Here is a 22,058-nt window from a genome sequence, read left to right as displayed (position 1 = left end):
GTGTGCTGCTGCTCTTCGTGGTGTGTTGGTGTGTGAGTGTGTGTGTGTTGGTGTATTGGGTGTGGGTAAGTGCTAGACTCTGTGAAATCGATAACATTGGAGATGACGATTAACGATAACGATTAAGCGACGTGTAGCTAAGCCCTGAACATTTCATAAAGTTGGCTCAAATCAATGCTAAATGATGTCTGCATATGGAGTTTGGCTTGCGGCCTGTGCGTGTGTGTGTGTGCGGTTGTATGAATATTAAGATTAGAGCGTTACAAAAGATCAGGAAAATCATAAATCAAATCAAATCAAAAATAAAAAATTTAATGAAATTAATAAACTAAAAAAATTAAGGAGAGAAATTAACCAATTAGGCGCAACAGAACTTACCTCATGCTCATGTTTTAATTTTATATATGTGTATATAACAAATTATACTAGATAAATTTGTTTTTAATTCGGTTAGATTAAATTATTGAACGTAAAATAAATTAGGTTTTGTCTTTTTATAGGTTTTTCTTTTTTCTTTCTTTTTTTTTTTTATAAGTATATTAGCTGTGGTTTTATTTTGTACTCTGCTTCGCAACAACACAATACGTTTTTCATTTTGGCATTTTGTGGGGATTGTTCGTCTTGATTTTTTTTTTTTTTTTTTTTTTTTTTTTTTTTTTTTTTAATTAGTCTTCAGTATCTTTTTTCATGTACTTTTTGGGTTTTGGCTTTTTGAAAATTTGGAGGTATTCAATGGTTGTTATTATTACTGTTACTACTACTATCGGCCACAACAAATCCATTAAAATTGGTAGCTGTTTGTTTCGTGGCACCAGACATAGTCGAAGTCGGTGTGCGAAGTCGACGTCTGGGATCGTAATTAGTTATAGAACGATGCGTTGCCGAATCGGTAACTGTATGGGAGTAGAGCATAATAGAAGGGATATAAAGACGAGTTTTGGATAAGTAACGGGGCGCTTATGTTTGTTTTTTATTATGTTTATGTTGATTTTTTTTTTTTGTTTTAATAAATTTTGTCCATTGTTCAATAAATATTTTATATGTATATATTTTTTTTTTAGTAATTATTTGAAAATTAATTATGCAAAAATAACATTCCAGAAGAGATTGTTAATATCCAAGTAACAAAAATTACTTCAAGGTTGAATTATGTATGTTTCTTTTTTACAAAGAGCTGTTTGTGTATGTATGTATGCGTGTCTCATGTGTAAATTAATTTTGTTGCTTTTTATGAATTTAATGATATATTTGGCATGACGCGAATAACTGAATGAAAATTAGCGTTGAATGTTGCATGTTTACAGCATTTGTTCGTTTATGTTTATTCTTTGATTATAGTTTATGTAAGTGTTGCAAGAGTGTTAATAACTTATCTACATTGACAGCATCGTGTCAATGGATCGGAGACTATCAACTGTTGCATTTGTGATAAGCGTGTATAGCATCTTTATACGTTTAGAAACTTTTCAAAATGTATTTGACTTCTTTTTGCTAACTCGATCAATTTTAAATATTTTCTCATTTATTGTAAAGAACATATTTGTTTTATTATTAGTTGATCTAAAAAAGCATGATTATTTTATTCAAAATTTAACAGCGATAATAATAAAATAAATATATAAAAGATTTCTTTAGCATATATTGTAATATTATTATTTATATTATTTTAGGATCTGTTGGAAGATCTTGTTTCTTGTTAGGCAATGCAACTTGTTTATGAACGCGTATTTCTCTTTATATATTTTATATTTTACTGTTGACTTCAGATCAAAATGCGCTTATATGATTTCCGTTATCCGTTAGGCAATATATGTATGTCGACTATTTAATTTATTATTTGCATGTTAGTTAAGGCGAAGCATTAAATTTAGATGCAGGGAGGAATTAAAAAGTCAAACTACAAAATAAAAGTGCAAATGATAAAATATTGAGGATTGTGAGAGGGAAACAGAGCAAACTACGGACAACACACAACATGGATAAAACAAAATCATTTCAACTTAAAATCTTGCAGCATGACCGAAAGTATTTTTGTATTTTTTTTTTTTTTTTATATATTTACAAATAATTATATTAATTAAAAAAATGTAATATGTATAAATTGTATAAAATGTGTAAAATGTGTAAAATATGCGTGTGGATCAAGCGATGGAATTGAATTTAACTAGTGGTGCTTGAGCTGGCAGTGGAGCTCGAGGATGAGACGCTGTCAGTGTCAGAGTCGTCATCCTTTGACGAAACGGAGACGTTTGACCGTCTGCTCGTAATGGTAAGATCTTGTGCCACCACTTGGGTGGCGAGTCGGGTTTGATAGTGGTGCAATTGATGGTATTGTACATGTGCTGGTGGTGCGTGTGGTGCATGGAATTCGCGTGTGTGTGATGATGTGGCTATGTCTTGGTCTTGGTATACAAATGGCTTACCGTCATCACCGGCATTGGAGCGCTGGCCGCCCACAATGGTGGGCGTGATGCTGTGACTGGTCTGATGCAAGGCACGCAACTGCTGCTGGGCATGCTGGTGGGGCTTCTGCTGGTGGTGGTGCAGCTGCTGATGGTTCGTCGATAGCTGCAGCGGTCGCTCATCGCCCATCAGTGAATTAATTTCGGGACTCATCAGCAGCGGCGGCTCCACAAGCAGCTTGCTGCGTCTGCCACACGACGACGATGAAGACGACGGCGTCGGAGACGGCGTGGTGGCATCATGTGCAGGCGGCGGCAGCGCTGACCCACCGTTGCTATTCACATACAAATGTTGATGGGCATGGGCAGGCGGCTGTTGTTCGAAATGCGCCAATTTGGCAGGTCGCGAGGGCTGCTGATGTGAGGCCAAGGGCGAGCTTCTCTTCACGCCCACTATAAATTAAAAAAAAAAAAGAGAATATTAATTAACTGTTAAATAAGAGATGCATGGCTTAATATAGCTTACGCTCCACTTTGTGTGGCGTGCCATTGATAGCGCCAGCAGCTGGATGATGATGATAGCTATGAGCGGGCGGCGCCTGATGCGCGAAGTGCGGCGCCAATTCCAATGCGGATGAAGTTGCTGCAGCAGCTCGCCGTTGCCGCTCCTCGTTCTCCTCCTTGTATTTGCGTGCTCGCACATGATCCTGCAGCGAGGCGGCCAGTCCTGTAAACATTTACAACTATTATTAGCAATGCGAATAAAACCAAGTTTTCATATTGTGGCGCCATCTCAGAAACAGATTCGCTCTAATAGTCGAATCACTCTATATCCAACTGACTAAGATGCCACCACAAGGAATATGTGCTTAAGGATCAAACAATGTAATGCGAAAATCTGTTCATCAATTCATCGATTCATCATCGTTGCACTATGTATAATCTAGGTAGTTAGAGTACTTCTGACACATATGGATGACATCATTTGGAGTCTTCTTTCTAAAGCTTTAGATTTGTACATAAATAATGGGTATTTTGTATTATTTTTCAATGTTTACATATTCGAATATAATGAGAAGTATAAAATTCACTCTGTATTTGTTTGAAACGTTAATTATGATAACGTTCAGCGCCAACACGAATTTGCCTTCAATGATATCGTCAGCTTTCTCTCTCTCAGACAACAGCTGTCTTCACCTTTTCTATGCAAATCTTATCGGAATTCAGCTTGCCATAATTAATTATGTTAATAAAATGATTAATTGAATTTGCATTGATTTAGTTTAAGTTCATAATATAATTTGCTAAATCTTATTCAAGTTCTTTTAAATTCTTCTCTGAAAAGTTGACTCAATTCATCTCTTGATAAATATATATAGACTTAGGATTCGTAAAAAATATATGTTCTCATACAATTCAACATCTCATTCCATTTTCATAAATGCATAATTCAAGAACTACAACAGCATACATAATTTTCAAATATTTCATTATTTGCATGTCGAGCTTTGCTCAACGGTAATTTAAGTTAGGGTATTTCCAATTTGGGCATTCCCGACTAGATCACTACTACCTCCAACATTTTTCCCACTTACCTTCTAAAGGTGGGTTAGCACCGTTTAGGCGTGGTGCGCGCAACGTGCTGGCACCGCCGACTGTTCCTTTGGACTTCTGATGCTGTTGCTGCTGCTGATGGTGTTGCTGCTGCTGCTGCTGCTGATGTTGCTGCTGTTGTTGCTGCTGCTGCTGCTGTTGCTCCTCGTGAAAGTAAGCCTCAATACAGCCCATCATTTCGGCTCGCGGCAATGCTACCGACTGATAATCGCGTCCCGTGCGTCCTGTCGAGGCGCTCCTTGCACCCGGCTGAGGCTTGTGGGCGTAGGCAACGTGCGCCAGGGTGGCCAGGTTGTTGCTGCTGCTGGATGCCGCCTGGCTGTAGTTGGTTGGCTGCGGCTCTGGCGCATCTTCGTTGAGGGGTCGAACGTGCACGCGTTCCGGCCGTTGGGCATTCAGATTGATGAGCAGCCGTTCGTTGGTGCGCTCGGCAAGGAAAGCGCGCTCCATGAAGTGAGCAGCGCTGCTGCTGCTGCCGTTGCCAGTGCTCATGTTGACCGCCGCATTGATGATGCTCTGATGTGAGATCTCCAGTGTTCGCTCAATTTCGCCAGTGACCAGATCCCCGATGGTCTTCCCCGATGTCACTGGAGGCGCCAGTGCCATGGGCGGTGGTGTGGGCAGCGCCTGCGGCGGCTGGCTGAGTTTCTCCTGCGAGAGATGCCGACGCAAAGCCATCTTCGCTGGCGACACCTGCGTGTAGTCCGGCTGCGAGCTGTTGGAGCTCGGTCGGCTCGGTGGTCGAACGGTCAGCCGTTCCACACGGTAGCCAGCATAGTCCGAGTTGGCGGAACTCGCCCGTGGCAATAGCTCCTGGTTGTGCTGCTGCGACTGTTGGTGTTGTTGGTGTTGCTGCTGCAGCTGTTGTTGCTGTTGTTGTTGCTGCTGCTGCTCTGCCAGTTGCTCACGACTACCTGAACGCTGCAGCAGATTCTCGGCTGGCGCCTTGAACTCTGCTGAGGTGCCCGGTCCCTGATGGTGATGATGTAGGTGTCCCAATTGTGCATGATGTGCGAGTTGCTGCTGCTGCTGCTGCTGCTGCAAGTGCTGCTGCTGTTGTTGTTGTTGCTGCTGCTGCTGCTGTTGCTGCTGTTGTTGCTGCTGGAGTCGCTGCTGTGCCACGTGCGCCAGCATGAGCGCATGTTGCTGTTGGTGCTGCTGCTGCGCCATAAAGTGCTCGTAGCTGTTGGCGCTAACCGAGGCACGTCGTCGATGAAAGCCCAGATCGGCGGACGTGGGCGGCGCTGCGGTCGAGACGCCGTGGCTAGCGTAGAGCGTTGCCATATGCGCCGACGATGCCGCTGACGATGACGGCGGCGGTGGTGGTGGCGGCGGCGGTGCTGATGCACCTGGTCTTGCCGGCGAGTACTTGGACTCCTTGAGCAGAACCGTTTGCCCATATTTGCTCGACAGCTGCTGCTGGTGCTGGTGCTGTTGCTGTTGCTGCTGGTGATGTTGCTGCTGCTGCTTGCTGCTCATGTAGGCGCTGCCATAGGGCAAATTGGCAGGCGGCGGCGGCGCCGTGGACGCAGCGGCTGCTGCCCGCGGTCCCGGCAAAGGCGGTGTTATCGGCGATATCGTCGTGTTCGCATTCAGGTGCATCAGACCTTGAGTGGAGACGGTGATAATGTTGTGTAAATTGTTGGCGCTGGATGCTTGGCCCATTTGCTTGCTGCGCTTCGACGCGGGCGACTGCAGCGGAGCTGGCGGCGCCTCAATGATGGGCATCGCCTTGCTGCGCTGCTCCTGATCCTCGTTGAGCGCTGATGTGATGATGCTCTTCAGCCTGTCCTCGAAGTTGGCCACCTTCGGCGACTCCTGCTTGCGACCCAGTCCAGGCAGCTCGCACTTGGGCAGCAGCACGGCTTGCTGCTGCGTCTGCTGTGGCGCCTGGGACTGCTGCTTGGGCGCCGGCATCAGCGTGCTGTCCTTGTAGAGGGCCGGCGAGGTCTTCGGCTCCGCTTTGGGCTTGCCATTCACATAGCTAATGGGGTTGGCGGCGCTGCTGGCACTGCTGGCGCTGACTGCAGCTGGCGGCGGCTGGAATTTGCCCGCCTCCACCTGTCGACAGGTCTCGAGTATCTTTTGGGCCAGCACCTCGGGATTGCTCTCCTGTATCTTACCCACTTCCGGCACCTCGGGCCACTCCTGCGAGCGTGCGCGATGCTCGCGGCTGCGACGCGACGCCTTCCCGCTTGCCACCTTGGTGCAATTTGTTTGCGCCGCCGGCGTTGCAGCATTTGTTGGCACGGTGGGGGCGCCACTGGCCAGGCTGATGTTGGTGCCCTGGGCCAGCAATGCCGCCGCCGTGCTGCGCTCTTCGGCTGACTTTTGCAGCGAGCTAGTCTCCTGTTCGATGGTGGAGACCTGTGCAACGAGCTTCTTGCGCTGGCTCAGCGTGTTGGCGATTTCCTTCAGCACCAGTTCCTGGGCCGCTGTTTCGGACAGCTCCTGGGGCACTTCGAGCTTGATCTTGCTGTTGCCGCCATTGGTGGTAACGGTGCACAGTTTCTGATATTCGGGCAGATGCTTCAGATGCTTGCTCAGCAGCAATTTCTGTTCGCTCTCGTAGACGGTGACCTCGTTGCGCATCTTGCTGACCGCATGCTGCAGATCCTTGTGCCGTCCGACAATCTCCTTGGCCTGCGCTATCAGATCGTTGGGCGAGTTCACGTTTATGCCCAGCTCATTCATGCGCACCTTGAGCAGCGTCACGCTGTCATCGATCAGCACCTTGATCTGCTTGTCCAGCTGGCTGGCTCGATTCTTCAAGCGCGACATCCGCTCCTGCTCCTGGGCAATTTGCTTCTGCACCTGCGGCATATATGTGCTCGAGCGCATCTGCTCAATGATCGCCATATACTGAGAGCGGAACACATCGAGCAGTATCTGCAGCGCGTATGGCGTATCCTGCGGCGCCGCAGGAATGTCCAGTTCCCGATGCGACATGTCGCCGGTGAGCAGCGACGTCAGCTGTTGATCAACTGTGCCCGGTGCGGCGGGCAGCTTCTTTGTCATCGCATCCAACGAGGTGCTCAGCACCGTCTGCTTGTGCAGCACATCCAGGCCGGCGATCTTCAAGCACTTGCGACCGCGTTGTCCCTTCTTCATGCGGCCCTTGCGTCCGGGCCCGGCACTGGCCGCGCGCGGCTGATCCTCCTTGCTGCTGGAGTCCTTGCTGGCCGAAGCGGACGTGGCGGATGCAGCAACAGCAGCGACTGCGGCTGCCTCCTCAGCTTCCCGCTGCGCAGCCGCTGCCGATTTGCTGGCAATGGCCGCCTTACGTGTTAGCTTCTTGCGCTTCTTCAGCGTGGTGACGGCGCGTGGTGCACGTCCCTGGTGGCTATTGCTATTGCTGTTGCTGTTGTTGCTGTTGCTATTGTTGTTCTCCTCGTCATCCGACTGGGAACTCTTGCCCTTCGAGCTGCACCAATCCGACCACACTTTGCGCGTCATTGGCCCATTCGAAGCGGATGTGGTGTTGGTCGCCGTGGTGGTGTTTCCGCAATTTCCATTGTTCACCTCCCCATCCGCATCGCTTTCCGTGCTGCTATCCATATTCAGATTGCGTTGCTGCATCTGTTGCTGCTGCGTCTGCTGCTGCTGACCTTGTTGCTGTTGCTGCTGCTGCTGTGCACTTGCCAGCTGTTGGCGCGTCTTGGAGGCGGGCTGTCCACTACCGTTGCCGTTACCGTTGGAGCCGCTAACATTCGCCGGCGACTGCGACTGATGCCGCTGCTGAGCTGGACCGTTGAACATCTCCCTCTCTCGCTCGCGCTGCTGTTCCCGTTGCTCCCGCTGCTGGCTATTGTTATTGTGCTGGTTGTTGTTATTGTGGTTGTTGTTGTGGCCAGTGTTAGCCTCACGTTTGGCGCGATCTCGTGTGGTGCGAACGGTACCTGAAAGAGATTGAAATCCAGATTCTTCAATTAGAAACGTTTGGCACTGAATTTGCATTTTTCTTTTTTTTTTAATTTATAAAATGAAAAATTCTTGTAATCTCCTATAAATGCTTGCCGTAGATTTATCCACAGGTTTGTAAAATATATAAACTCAAACTTGAAACAGAAAGCCTTATCAAATAATTTATTCAATTTTTTGTTAATACATACATATATATATTTTTTTTAATAAACGATTTTTGTATTTAATTTATTTAAATAAATATATTCAAATAAATTTTTTTAAATCCTTTTTAAAAGGCTGATATATAAAATGAAAATTTGTATATCTCCACATAAATAATTAATATCACATCTAAATTATCAGCGCTATGAAACATCAAACATTTACTTAAAAAGTAAACCATTATAAATTTGTTTTCTATTTTTTTTTATTCATATACCATATTATTTACCTAATAACCAAAGCACATGCAATCTTAGACTATTAATAATTTCAGAGTTCCTTAAACTCAATACTCTTTTGTCTGTAGCCTTTCATATACTTTTGCTTAAGCATTCTTAGCCCTATCAGAACATGTACTTAGATGTATATCGAATGTAGATCTGTTGAGCTTAAGATACTTATCGAAAATGACTGATCGAAAATGACTGGAAATGATGATCTTCTGATTGATGACTGACTGACTGACTGATTTGATCATGACTGAGATTCGAGATTGATTTATGACTGAGTGAACGTGTGCTGTATATATGTATAGATAGTATCGCCTGCTTCTCCATTAAGCTGCCAGCTTCCTGTTACTTACCCACATGCTCGTGATCACCGCCCTTCGTTTTCAGGCGCTGAAAATAGCGCTCCAAAATGGTGCGATCGATCACATGTAAATAATATGAAACCGGCTTGCAGGTCCACGAGACGGAGCCCTTCAGTGGCGGTATTTCGCTCACATGCATAATGGTGCCAATATCAGAAAGGTTTCTGTAATCAAAATGAAATCGTTTTCAATTAAATTGGAAAATAATACATTTCAATATGACGACTTACCGATCTGTGATCCGAAAGTTGAGTGGGCAGAACGATTTGGATGAAACAACTCGTGCGCCATCTCGCAAATCGGCAAATCGCTCCTTCAGCTGATGATCCACGGTCGGACCGAAGGCAAAGTTATTGACAAACACCAATGTAGAGGAGGTGATTTTCTCGCGATGCTCATCGACCAGAAAATCTCCCTTGATCAGTTTGTACTCGCAGTAGCGTTTGCCAAACCAGCCCATATACTGGCGGAATATCTGATCCATGCGTTCGGCATAGCGAGCGGGCGTATCCGCCTTCTCGATACCAATGCATGTTTTAAGCGGAAACGATCCGGCCATTTGTAAAACCACCTGTCCCACACCGGAACCGAGATCAATGAACGTGTCCTCCTTGCTAACGGTGACATGCTTGAGCATTTGCTGTACGAGCTCGTACGATGTCTCGCCATAGACCTCCGGCGAGAAGGGCTCGTACTGATTAAGCTTGTCCGGATCGAGCACGGCAGCATTGTAAACTAATTGCAGTATGTGTCTTAAAAGGCTAGGGTGAGCGAATTTATTCAAACGCTCGGCGGGCAGTGAAGTTCCTTTTTCCTGTAAATATCAGAGCAAATATTTAGTTTATATTTCGTGGGCCGATATCGTAGGGGTTCTCTAATGGAAGCTGTTTTAATGATTTCAAATATTGTCATAGCTCGAAAATGAGAGGTACTTGGAAATTGTATACGAAAATTGTCTTAATATATATATATATATATATTATTTGTATTTTTTTTTTTTTTTTTTTTTGAGAATTTTTTTTTTTAAATAGAAAAAAATGTTCTTATTTTTATTTTAATGCCAAAAAACTTTTTTTCATTTATATATTTTTTTTTGCTTTACGTTTACGAAACTCTTCTACTTTCTTTCTAGTATGTATGTATTCGGGGTAGCTGAATGTACTTACCAATGCAACAATACTGTCGACAGCTTTGTTAAAGCGATCGACAAGATTTGTCATAGTCTTATAGCAGGCAGTGTCAATGTGATTGAGGTTGATCTCCTCGAATGCGGATGAAATGGATGGCAGCTCATCGCACACGAATTTAATTGTATCGATAATGTCGATGCCATTGTCATGCTTATCCTGTCCATGTCCCACCTGCAGTGGCCAGGCAAAGGTGATGGTATCGGAGGAGCCAGCTGGCGAGCGCAACACCAAGTCTTTGACTTGAGGTGTTGCCATATTTTTCCCTTGCCAGCTGTGCGGCAAAAGGTCAATGGGATTCGAAACACCAAAACAACGTCACGTTGTTGTTTTATGCTTCGCAATTGGTCTTCTAATTGTTGTTATTGTTATAGATGTATGTTGTATATTGTATATATTGCTGATCTAATTATTTGAGATGCTTGCAGTGTTGTTGTATAATGAGCATGAGCGTTCATATATCATGTGCTATATATGCATAATGAATATATTGATGCTGATGCTGATGTTGATGTTGATGTTGATGTTGATGTGGATGCTGATGTTGATGCTAATGATAATTATGATGATGATCAATAACGTTGGCAGAGGAGCAGTGTTGAGTCGTTTCGGGTTGTTAAACTTAAGGGTTTGCGTTACAATTACGATGACGATGATAGATTGGTTGTTTGTTTGTTTCTTTGTCGTCTTAGGAACAGTGGCAGCGTTGGGTTAATTATGTTAACGTCTATATTGGGCTAAATTAAAAACAAAACAAAAAGAAGAAGAAGAAGAAACTATCCTCTACTTGATTCTGTGTGCGTGACGTTATGTTACGTTACGGCCGTTACGTTATGGCTGCTACAATCTCTGCTGCTTCTGCTGCTGCTGCTGCTGCCGCTCCCACCCACAAATTTGTCTCGCTCCGTCTTCTCTGCCTCCTCGACGTCGTCGTCTTCCTCCAGCAGCAGTGGCAGCCAATGGAACAGCAACAAAATACAAAAGTAACTGATGATAGTTGCGTAATTTAATATTTTGCTGTATGTTAAGAAAACGATGCATTTTCCTCAGTGTGTGACAACATTTTCGACTATCATATGCCGAAGCTAGTGTTGTTGTTGTGGTTGTTTTTATTGTTGCTGTTTCTGTTTCTCTTGCTCTTGCATTAGTTTCCTTTCATCGACTTGCATTCCAGCAATTGCATTTCATTTCATTGCGTTGCTCGGAACGCGCTCTCTGCCTATGAACGTTACGCATGATGCGCGCACGTCGTTCAGTGTTGCAAAACGTCGTATGTATGTGTAGAAATCAGATAAGTTTCTATACAAAATATTTATTATATTTCTGTTTGTTTGTTTGTTTGTTTTGGGTCTGCAAGAAGAAAGAGAAAAAACAGAGAAATGGTAGAACATAAATAAATAAGGCTGGAAAATGCTTTAAAAATAAAACTATCAAAAGAAAATGTCTATAACGCAGATTTCCCCATTTTCAATGGGTTCAAATTATAAATTAAGATGTTAATAAGAACGAAATTGTGAGAATCTGATAATGAGCGTGCTTTGTGCTAATGTTAGTCTCAAGTAGAAGCTGTCTTTGAAATGCTGCGCCATGCGTGTGTCTTGATGAAGGAATACGTAATTATTTATAATTATTATTAAATGAGTGCGCATAAATGTGTGAAACGAAGTACCACACTAGGTTATTTAACACTATAAATTTAAAACTATATAACTAATTTAATCAGTTAGTAATTGGCAATATCAGCGGCTTATTCAGTATACTCATAGCCTATGCATTACCAGAGTTTTGTCGAATCAAGTAAATTAATCAGAGAACAACACATATAATTTCATATACTTAGTTTAAAATATAGAAATCAAATAAATATTCAATATTATATTGTATACATTTAAATTTACTTTAAGATATATTTTTGGTTCAACCTCCATTATAACGGATAAAAAGTCTCACAACTTATTTTCATTGTATTCATAAATTCATTTACAAATAAATATTTAATTCCTTTGAATACAAGGCTCAAGTGAATGAAACAAATGTGAATTTGATGCCCAAATTTCTCCCACATTTTTCTCATGCAGCTCCCTAAAAGCTTTTCTTGTCCAGACTTAATGTTAGTTATTTAGCAATTCTTTGTATTTCTAAGGCTCACTTATAAAACAACGCACGTTCCAAACTCTTTTTCTTTTCTTTTTCTCTTGCATACAATTTTATTTCCGTACGCATTTGATGCTTCGTGAGTGGGCGTGTCCCCCAGGACGACAATAGGACTTCATTAGCATAGCCAGAAATGTCGACAACAGCCAAAGTTATTTTAATTCCCGCCTCTAGAGGCGGGGGTGCTGGGCGAATGCTTCCGAAAATCAATAACAACCCCAAAGCCGTTTCCATTTGGGGTATGAAAATGGGGCTTAATTAAAGCTTTTGGGCATTGGCAACATTTTTAAAGCACCTCGCCTGGACGTTCAAACATTTGGCCGCTCTAGCGCCATATTAAAGTGTATACATATTTGCATATATCCACATATATACGTATATATGTATGTAAATGGATAGACTATGCTGAAACCCAAACCAATCCTGTCTGGCAACTATTCTGATAAACACACACACAGCACACACATGAAGCATACACGTTTATGCAGATATACAATACATAAATTCCGCTATGTATATACATTATTTGCTATGCATCCACGTGTGCCGTTTGTTTTGCATCTGTATGCGAATTCTCTGCAAATGCCTCTCCATCTGTAGCTGTAGCTGTAGCTGTAGCTGTATCTGTATCTGTATATGGTGGTACGACAGCTCGCCAACAGACAACAACTGCGCTGCATTTGCCCGTCCCCTGTATCGATCCTACCACTTATCCTGTCCGGGCGGTTAACCTCACTGTGGCCAGAGACCCTTGTCTCTCCAGACATGTCTGCAGTGTGCGTGCGCGTGACTGTGTGTGGTGTGTGTGTGCGTATGCCCGTTACTTGAGCTTAATGGCATAGCCACTTTGGCATCCGCCGGGTCAGACACAATAGCTATTTAACTGCATTAATTTAATCGATAATAACAATTAATTTCTTGTAGTTCGTTTGCTCAATTATTTTGATATTAATGCGCTTGGAAAACCTAATGCCTCAGAAAGAATTACATGTCTCTGTGCAGCATAACTAAATCATGTATAATTCTACTCAGGTGCAACCGAATTTAAGCCTGTTCAAATGCAACTAGAAACTGTAGAAGTTATCTTTGATTAGTTGCATTTCAGCTTTTGTTTGGCTGGCAGCAGAGTATAAGTCTAATTCCAACCATAATTAGCAATGACATAGCAGCTATACATACTCCAGTTGATTAACAGAACTTTGTATAATTATATAAATTAGTCATAATTAAATTCTCATATATTTTGTTTCAGCATTTACTGCTGTCTGTATTAAATCACTTTAAGTATGGGCTGGCATTGAACAGATGTCGAGTGTTGGGCGCCTAATCATTTACAAACAAGGCCAATAGGAGATATATTAGCTATATGTATTCAAGTCTGTGTTATCAGTGTGTGCTTGCTATACTCTGTTCTAGAATAGTTAATTTTTATGACTATATTAAATTTTATAATTTTTGTAGATAATGAAATAACTTTGTAAATAAAAAGAAGTAAATAAAATATAAAGAAAAATAACTCTATGAAATGTTTTCCTTTCAGTTACCAAGCTAGGAATTCGAAATATTAGTTATTTATACTAAGTAAGACTATCTGTGTATATCGATAAAAATCTAAACAAATCAGTTATTTGTACTATATATTCAGGGTCTATGTGTACATCGATCAAAATCAAAATAAATAATCCTGTTTTCTCAATTTCATTAAGGGTAATGATGTGCAGATCAACATTTCATTAAGTGTATCGATGTACAGATCAACATTTAAAAAAACAACCTTTTTTTGCCCATTACATTAAGTTATTTACACTATATAGTCAGGGTATCTGTCTAGTTTAATGCAGTTGAACAAACTTTCTTAATTGTTGTGCATGACTGTGAAGGCGTGACACACATTTCAATTCCATGCCTACTCATTCGCACACACACACACACACACACACACTCGTATACTCACACACCCATACACGCACGCTAGTTGACACAATTACAGAGCGCAGGAACTTTGCCGCGCTTTTAATCAACTTAAAAAGCTCTCACAGTCCATGCCATTCCATACTATTACACTCGCTCAGCACAACAACCGCCCCACCCCTCACCCAACCGCTCTGCTTGCTAACTCTACGGGGAGAGTACTTTTGCATGCAATATGTCTGGGTGGCTGAAACATGCGAGCAGCGCTGCCAACGCCCACGCGAGCAACTTATTTCCCTCTTCTTCTTCTTGCAGCTGTTGTTATTGTTGCTGTTGCTGTTGTTGTTGTTGCTGTGGCTGTCGACTCTCGCCCTGTTTTTGTTTTACGACTTTTGCCTGCCACGCAGTCTGTGTCTGTGTTGTGTTCTGTTTGTTGATATCGCAACTGAAACAACAATGAAAATAAATCGCATATAAAATGCGAGCAAAAAATCAACTAAAACTAAACGGAATAAAAATTTCAGATGTTTGTGCCCATTTCTCTCTCTATTTCGCGCGCTCTCTCTCTCTCTCGCTCCAACTCTCCTTGCTGTTTTGCTATTTTTATGAGCAACTTTTATTAATATGATTGGCCATTCTGATAGCTCATTTTTAGCCGCTGTGGGTCAAGGTCATTGTGACAAATATATAATTAAATACAGCACAACTGTCTGTTGCTACAAGGCGAGCGAACAAATAATGCACAAATTGTGATGCGTGTGTGTGTGTGTGTGTGTGAGTTTGCATCTGTCAGCTGAAATGTCTATTAAATGCCGTTACAACAAACAGTTTTTGTGTTCGCACGCCCACTTAGACCCTATATAACACACGCTGCCCACTTGTTGGTCGACCGTAATTACATTATTTCATCGTTGGCTACGAATATAATTTTCATTTTATTATTTAGTTCTACACACATTTGCATACATACATGCCCACACACATACATATATTGTTACGAACAACTATGTGTATATATGTATGTGCATACAACAATATATTCATGGTCACGTGTTTGTTGTGATTGCATGACTGAAGGTTAAATTAGTTTACGCTTTGATTTCGCGTTAATTTGTTTGACTTTTATTGCTGTTGTTTCTTCTTGTCGGCTCTAATTGTTGTTCTGCTTCTAATTGTTACACAAAAAAAATAAAAATAAAAAAAATACTTTAACTATACGTATTTCTGTTTAGGTTATTCGCACAAGGTCTTTTCTTTTGGGGTCAAACATTCCGTAAATAAATACATAGTTGCCTTTGGAGAAGAGAACAAAATATTTATAGAAACAATAGAAGATGAATTCTTGCTAATGAAACAATTGCCATTTTCTGTTTTCTTTTTCCAATGAAATATTTGTAAAAATATGCAAGGAATTATTAAGAAGTAAAAAAGAAACAAAAGCAACAGCTGAAAACTGAGCTTTCCACAGATTTCATTTATTTTCGTGTTTTGCGAAAATATATAAATATATTTTATTGTATGCATATATGTATGTGTGAATGGGAGTGTGCATGTATATATTCCTGGCATTAAGAAGAAAATTGTGTAAAACGTCAGTCACATTGTTTTCTTGTTATTGTTGCAACTATGTGTCATTCCGTGTTATCATTGAGGTCATGCGCTCAATATTGATAATCAATAATGCGCGCACACACATGCATACATACGTGCATATATGTGTGTTGTCTGTGTGCACAGACTTAACGCATTTTCTGAATAATAAACCAATGAGCAAGAGCATTGATTATTTCTTACTGATAAGAGATTTTAAAGAGAATTTTTATATTTATAATTTATTTAAAATATAAAAAATGGAAAATCAGTCTTGCTTTCTTAGCTATCTGTAATTGTTTTACAAATTTGCTTGGCTTGTTCTATATAAAACTGTTACACTTCCTCTATAAAGCAGTGGGAATTTAAGGCCGTCAAATGTTTGAGGCTGACTCTAATCAGAATCGCTCAACAAACAAAAACTCTGATAAGATAAGAATTTGACCTAGTTACGCTTGAAAGCTTTAGATATGTATACATACATAGATTGAAATATATACAAGAAAAATAAAAATAAATAAAGTAAATATAACAACAACAAAAACATATGTCTGCCAACCACAATTGGAAGTTGTATTTATTATTTTTTTTAAATTTAATTTCGAACAGCTTGCAACAAGTCAAACACCTGCGCCGCTGATCCCAAGAAAGAGAGAGAGAGAGAGAGAGAGAGAACAATAACAAGTATGTGAGGGTATAAGATGTTTATACATATATTTGTATATTTAAGAGCGTAAAGTGCAGTAGCAGTCGAGTTTGGTACGTGCCTTACAGGGTAATTTCTGCGTAATATACCCTGCACATAGGACTTGCGTAAATAAGTTATATAAGACGTGCAACAGTTTCTATTAAAGCTTGGTTGACCTACTCTACATATGTCGGTTGCATATTACTGATCTGTTCAATCTGATCAATGGATATCAATAATAAAATAATATGATAAATATATATGATATATAAATGTATTAACTAAATCTGATCGAATTTTAACTATTATAGAGAATCAGCTAGTCGACCATTTTCGCATATTCTAGTTCATATGCTGCGCCATTAATACAGCTTGTGTACCTATAATTTCTTGTTGCCGAAGGATTCCAGTTGTGCTTTAGGCTTGCGGTTTGAGTTACCCCAAAAACAGCTGCCGCTTGCCGTTGCACGGTGCACGGTGCACGCTGCACGTTGCATGCTGCACAAGGGGGAACTTATCAAGTGACCGCAGGACGGTTAAGCACAGGCACAGCAGGCAACAAGTTGTATAACGGGGCACGTGGCCAACGGACGGACGGCCAAAACCATTTTGGCCAAGCTTTGACAGCAAAATTTAAGGCCAACAACATGTGCAATAAATGACAGCAGACTCGGCCGAACGAAGATTACATTGTAATTATATATGTACATATGTATCTAGAGCCATGTATTTATGCGCGTATGTTGTTGTTAGTGCATGTATTTACGTCTCTTTCATTTCTATTTAAGGGTGTACTCGATGAAAATTGTAGCTGAAGATAAATATGTGTAAATTTGCTGTTAAAGTTAAACTTTATAAATTTTCAGTTAAGTTGATCTTTTTACTTTGACAAATTAAACATTTTAATAATATATTAATATAATATGTATATCATATTAAATAAAATTAAATATATAAATAATATAAATATAATATATATTCAAGAAAAATAAAACGATCGACCTGACTATTTTATTTTATTATTATTATTTATTATTAATATATATATATATATATATATATATATATATATATATTTTTTTTTTTTTTTTTGATGCATCAGTTTTTCTAAATCCTCTTTTATCTATAGATTATACATATAAACAATATATCTAGATTATTTATAAAAATCTCTTTTTCGAAGTTCACAAACTTTTCCACATTCAAGTTTATTTTTTTCAGTATTCTGCTATGAAAACACTTTTAGAAAAATTGCACAGTGAAGACCTTTTAATGGTATACAAACAGTTGGCACTCCCACAATGCACTGGCGACAGAAGTACAAAGTTTTGCATACTTAAATATAGCTCAAAGAATGTTGAGAGAACTTAAGAAGCTCCATGTCTGCAGCTTGGTAAATAATAAGAAACACAAAAAGCTTTAAGCAGTGGCCTAAGGCAACGAATTGAAATGCGTTATTAAAGTGCAAGAGTTGGGCAAAGACAGTGGCAAGGAATGAAGTGGAACGAAGGGAATGAAACAGCTCTTAAGCGTTGTTTAAGGCAAGACTTGCTGCTTGCTTTAAACAGATTTTATTTACTTTGAGGGTTGAGAATCCACAAGAGCTCCAACCCCTCACTCACACACACACACAGACATATATATATACATTAAGCGAACGTGGGAAAAATGTGGAAAATGCGAACAAAAACGAGCAAAGTCAAAAAGGAATAGCAAAATGTTGGGCAAATAATAATGATGATGATGATGATGATGAAGAGAAATAACTAAACTAATGCCAGAAGGCTCTTCTAACGGAGCACAACTGGGCCCAGCCAAACTTATAAAATATGTATACAATAATGTGGCGTGGCTTGTGGGTGGTGCGTTGTTGGCTGGGTGGTTAGGTGGCTCGAAATATGCAAAAAGTTGTTGAAAACTTGCTGAGCAAAAGGCATAAAATGTTGACAGAGTACACGTGTGTGTGTGCGTACTTAGGGATAGGCTGGCTTGAGGAGGAGCCAAGTCTCTATAGTCTATATAGATGCATATGTATACCTAAATATATACCCACGTATGTAAGTGTGTAATAGAGTATTCCGGCGGATCTCAGCTTCATATAAGATTTCTATTTCTATTTCTGCTTGCACTATAAACTTTCCACTTTACTTAAAATTCATAGATAAATTATAAATTCTGTTTCAGAATATCTAAATGTGAATTTCTAGCATTTTCTACATTTTTATTTAAACAAACCCATATTTGGTAAGAGATATTGGCTATGCATTTATTGGAACTTCTGCAAGAACTTTCGTTATGTTTTTGTCCAGCTGAGCCAATATTGTTTATGGCTTCTGACCACATTCACACAGAGAGAGCGAGAGAGAGCGAGAGAGAGAGAGAGAAAGAAAGCATTGCGTATCAGTAAATTGTGCCCAAAACACCAAAGGCAAACTTTTTTCATATTGGCTTTTATGTCGGATCTCGGAAAATGTTTGTTGTCATTTGCGACAAAAACAATGCGAGAAAATGTGAGGAGGGGGTCTTATGTCTGCTTATAGTTTGAGCATTTCTGACAGATTTCATTGGATGGATGTTGGCAGGGATTTTGCTGTTAAAATCCAGCAAAAAGTTAATCAATATTGTTGGATGCCAGGCGACTAAGACCAGAGCGAATAGGACGAAAGCAAAAAGGGATTACAGCTAGAGAAAATTTCACAAAATCCTTTCATATGCTGTGAGACGAGAAGATTATTTTACAAAATTGCAATTTATGGCCAGATGAAAGTTTGCCACATGCTTTACACATTTTCGATGAAACAGAGGAGTTAATAAATATTTATAAAATATAAAAGCAAAATATCAGTTATATTATGTGTACCAAATTAAATACAAAATCCAGTTGGCAAATTACAATTTCGTTTGAAAATACGAATTATTTATATTTGTTCCATTTGCTTTTAAAAGTATTATTTATTTGCTAAGTAATTAAATTTAATTTAAAAGCTTGTTTGATTTGATTACTTATCCAAATAAAATTGTAATGGAATTATATATTTTTCTTTTCTTTTTTTTTATTTATTTTTTATTATGCAAATTTAAAAATCAAATGTATTTTAATATAAGCTAATAAGCTAAGTATCAAAAATCTCATTATTTTTAGCTTTAAAATTCCATAAGCCCACATTTCTACATTTCTACACACATACAATAATACACATATATAGATAATAATATATGTATGTTTTATGTTTTTTTTTTAATGATTTTTAATAAGTTTGCTCTCCCAATGTACATTCATTTATGTCCATATGTTTCCCGTATAACTTCACTCTCATATCGCTTGTTAGGCACAATGTTAAGTGAAAAAGTATATGAAATTAAATACATTAAAGTCGCCCCAAACACACACATACACGCACACACACACACGCAGTAAATTTTCATTAAAGTAAAGTGCGCGCTTCAGCGTCTCCCATGGTATTGCTTTCCTTTTCTCTCGCATGGTCGGCGCGTGGCCCACCCAACGAAATTCCGCCTGCTTGGCAACGCAACGAGCGTCGCTGCCGACAAACGAGGGTTGCTGCAGCAAAAACAACAAGTAGTAAACACGACAGAGCAAAAAAAGAATATATTATACATATACAAACAAACAGAGCAGTGCAGAGAGCAGTGGGTGGAAGAAAAAAGACGAAGGAAAAAAGAAACAAAAGGAATACAAAACGCGCGCTCGCTGTGGACTGGGTTTGGGTTGCGTTGGGTTGGGTTGGGTTGGGTTGGGTTGGATGGGTTGTGCTCTTGTGGGTGGGTGGGTGGGTATGTATGTTTATTTTTGTCCGTAGGGTTGCAGATGTGCTGAGCTGGGCTCTGCCTCCGCCTCTGCTGTGGGGGTTGGGTTGGTTGGTCGCCAGCCACTTTTTGCATTAATTGCTTTATCGATTTCTGCAGCATTTTCAACCTCTTTTTCTGCAGGCTCGGCGTTGTCGTCGCTGTTGTTTTTAGCACAAGGACGTGGAATAAATATGAGAAGCAACAGAGAGCAGTCAAATGGAAAAAATCCTCTGTTTGTTATTGTGAATGAAATGTGGCAACAGAAACGACAACGACAACAACAACAGCAGCAGCAACAACAACAACAACTATCTGAGAAAGTACATTCCCTCAATGACGGCTTTTTGAAAAGCAATGCAAACGCTTTCAGCGCCACCTGCCTGCATTTTATGAAGGCTCAAAACAAAACAAAGCCCAAAATGTAGGACACAACGTCCCCTGACCCTACCGAATCCCCTCTGCCACCCCCCATAACTATCCACTCACAGCACAGGCCACCTCCTCTCACTTTCCCGCCTTGAAGCCATCGCCAGCAACGTCAGCAGAACAGCGACAGAGTTGCCAAATGCATGCATGCAAAATGAGCGCAGCTCGAATGTGCAGGCAGCAAATAGACCAATGAGCGAAGGAGAAAGGAGAAGATGGAGGAGGAGAGAAAGCAAAGCGCACTGGAAGCGACAACAAACGCCCGCCAGGCGGCGCCCTAGTGAATGTGGAAAAAAAGTTGCAGTAAAATTGTGCACAATCCTAAAAAATGAGGTCAACTATTTTTGCTCTATGTGAGTGTGCGAGTGTACGAGTGTGGGTGTGTGTGTTTGAGAGCGTGCGAGTGAGAGAGAGGGGGGGAGAGCGGCACAGAGGTAGAGCGGGACGATTACTGTTAACCGGGGCTGCGTTTGTTTCAATAGCGTGCTTAGTTAGTAGGTTATGTTTATGTAAATTTGCATAATTGCATGTACATAAAGCATATTTACTTTCCAGCCAGCACATATATACATACATAAGATGCACGTGCACACATCTATATATATATATATGTACATACATACTTACAAACACAGAAGCACACTTGCCAAGCTCTTTAAAATGTTCGCCACTTTAAAGCTTTGCCTGTGAAGTGCGGCAACAGCGCCGCCAGCCAATGCATTGAATAAAACGTGTTAAGAACATGGAAAATAGGTCAATGAGTAAAAAAGCAACGCTTGCGGCTTTCAATACCTCTTGAATATCGAATGAAAAAAGTGAATTGAAAGTAAAACATAAATACCTTTCAAATTAAGAAAGATTTTTAGCCATTAATGAATATGTTTGATGTAAGTTTACTTTATAGTTTTCTAAATAATCTTATTTATTCCATGAATTCTATTTTGTATTCCATACAATTTTGTTAGACTTCATAAAATATTATAATTACTTTCATTTGGAAATATATTCTTTAATATAAATTAATAATTTAATTATAAGAATTTTTTTAGTTTACTTCATAACTATTCTATTCTTCAATTCTCTGAATAATTTATTTATTGTTTTTAATGTACATTTTAGCTTCAATTTTCTTTTCTCCAACTCTATATTTTTCACCAAACAATACATCTACTACTTCGCTTACTCCGCTCGCAACATTATTATAGCATTGTCTGGTAATATTTATTCAGAGTTTACTGTAGAATTCGTTTTAGCACGTTTCCAATAGTCACGTAACGCGACCAGACAATAAACACAATCAGCTTGCCGAATGTATTTGAGAAAACATATCAGAAACATGGCCAGCACAACAATGAGCAATGAACAATGAATAAGAACTCGAATAACAACAACAACAACAACAGCAAATGCTCAGTACAATTCGAAGCTTAGTTAAAAGAAATCGCAAAGAGCCTTAAATAAATAAAAAGTCCTTCTAATTTACTGAGTAGGTAGCTAAAGAGAGCTGGAAGAACGGCGAATCAAAAGGCTAGCAACGGTAACAAAGACAATATCTG

The 22,058-nt window shown here is 40.2% G+C and overlaps 1 protein-coding gene across 8 annotated transcripts in view; it reads right to left on the bottom strand.

Moving 5' to 3' along the window:
* gpp (DOT1 like histone lysine methyltransferase grappa) overlaps positions 1 to 22,058 on the bottom strand; it is a 45,061-nt gene that overhangs the window by 3,054 nt on the left and 19,949 nt on the right. For 6 of the 8 annotated variants that reach the window (XM_089476649.1, XM_018019411.2, XM_089476652.1 and 3 more), the window contains exons 3-8: positions 9,903 to 11,273; positions 8,967 to 9,550; positions 8,728 to 8,900; positions 3,998 to 7,915; positions 2,929 to 3,129; positions 2,424 to 2,855 (exon numbers count right to left, since the gene is read on the bottom strand). In XM_089476649.1, coding sequence (XP_089332775.1) covers positions 2,424 to 2,855; positions 2,929 to 3,129; positions 3,998 to 7,915; positions 8,728 to 8,900; positions 8,967 to 9,550; positions 9,903 to 10,181 — 5,587 coding nt within the window. In that variant the 5' untranslated portion in view covers positions 10,182 to 11,273. Of the gene's footprint in view, positions 1 to 378; positions 894 to 2,423; positions 2,856 to 2,928; positions 3,130 to 3,997; positions 7,916 to 8,727; positions 8,901 to 8,966; positions 9,551 to 9,902; positions 11,274 to 22,058 lie in introns of all 8 variants that reach the window. The other 2 variants (XR_016271698.1, XM_089476655.1) reach the window with 2 other exon arrangements.

The sequence above is a fragment of the Drosophila arizonae genome, chromosome 2, assembly GCF_054131065.1.
Source record: "Drosophila arizonae isolate 15081-1271.41 chromosome 2, UAZ_ARI_1.0, whole genome shotgun sequence".
NCBI classification, from domain to species: domain Eukaryota; kingdom Metazoa; phylum Arthropoda; class Insecta; order Diptera; family Drosophilidae; genus Drosophila; species Drosophila arizonae.
This window is presented reverse-complemented; position numbering and strand designations above follow the sequence as displayed.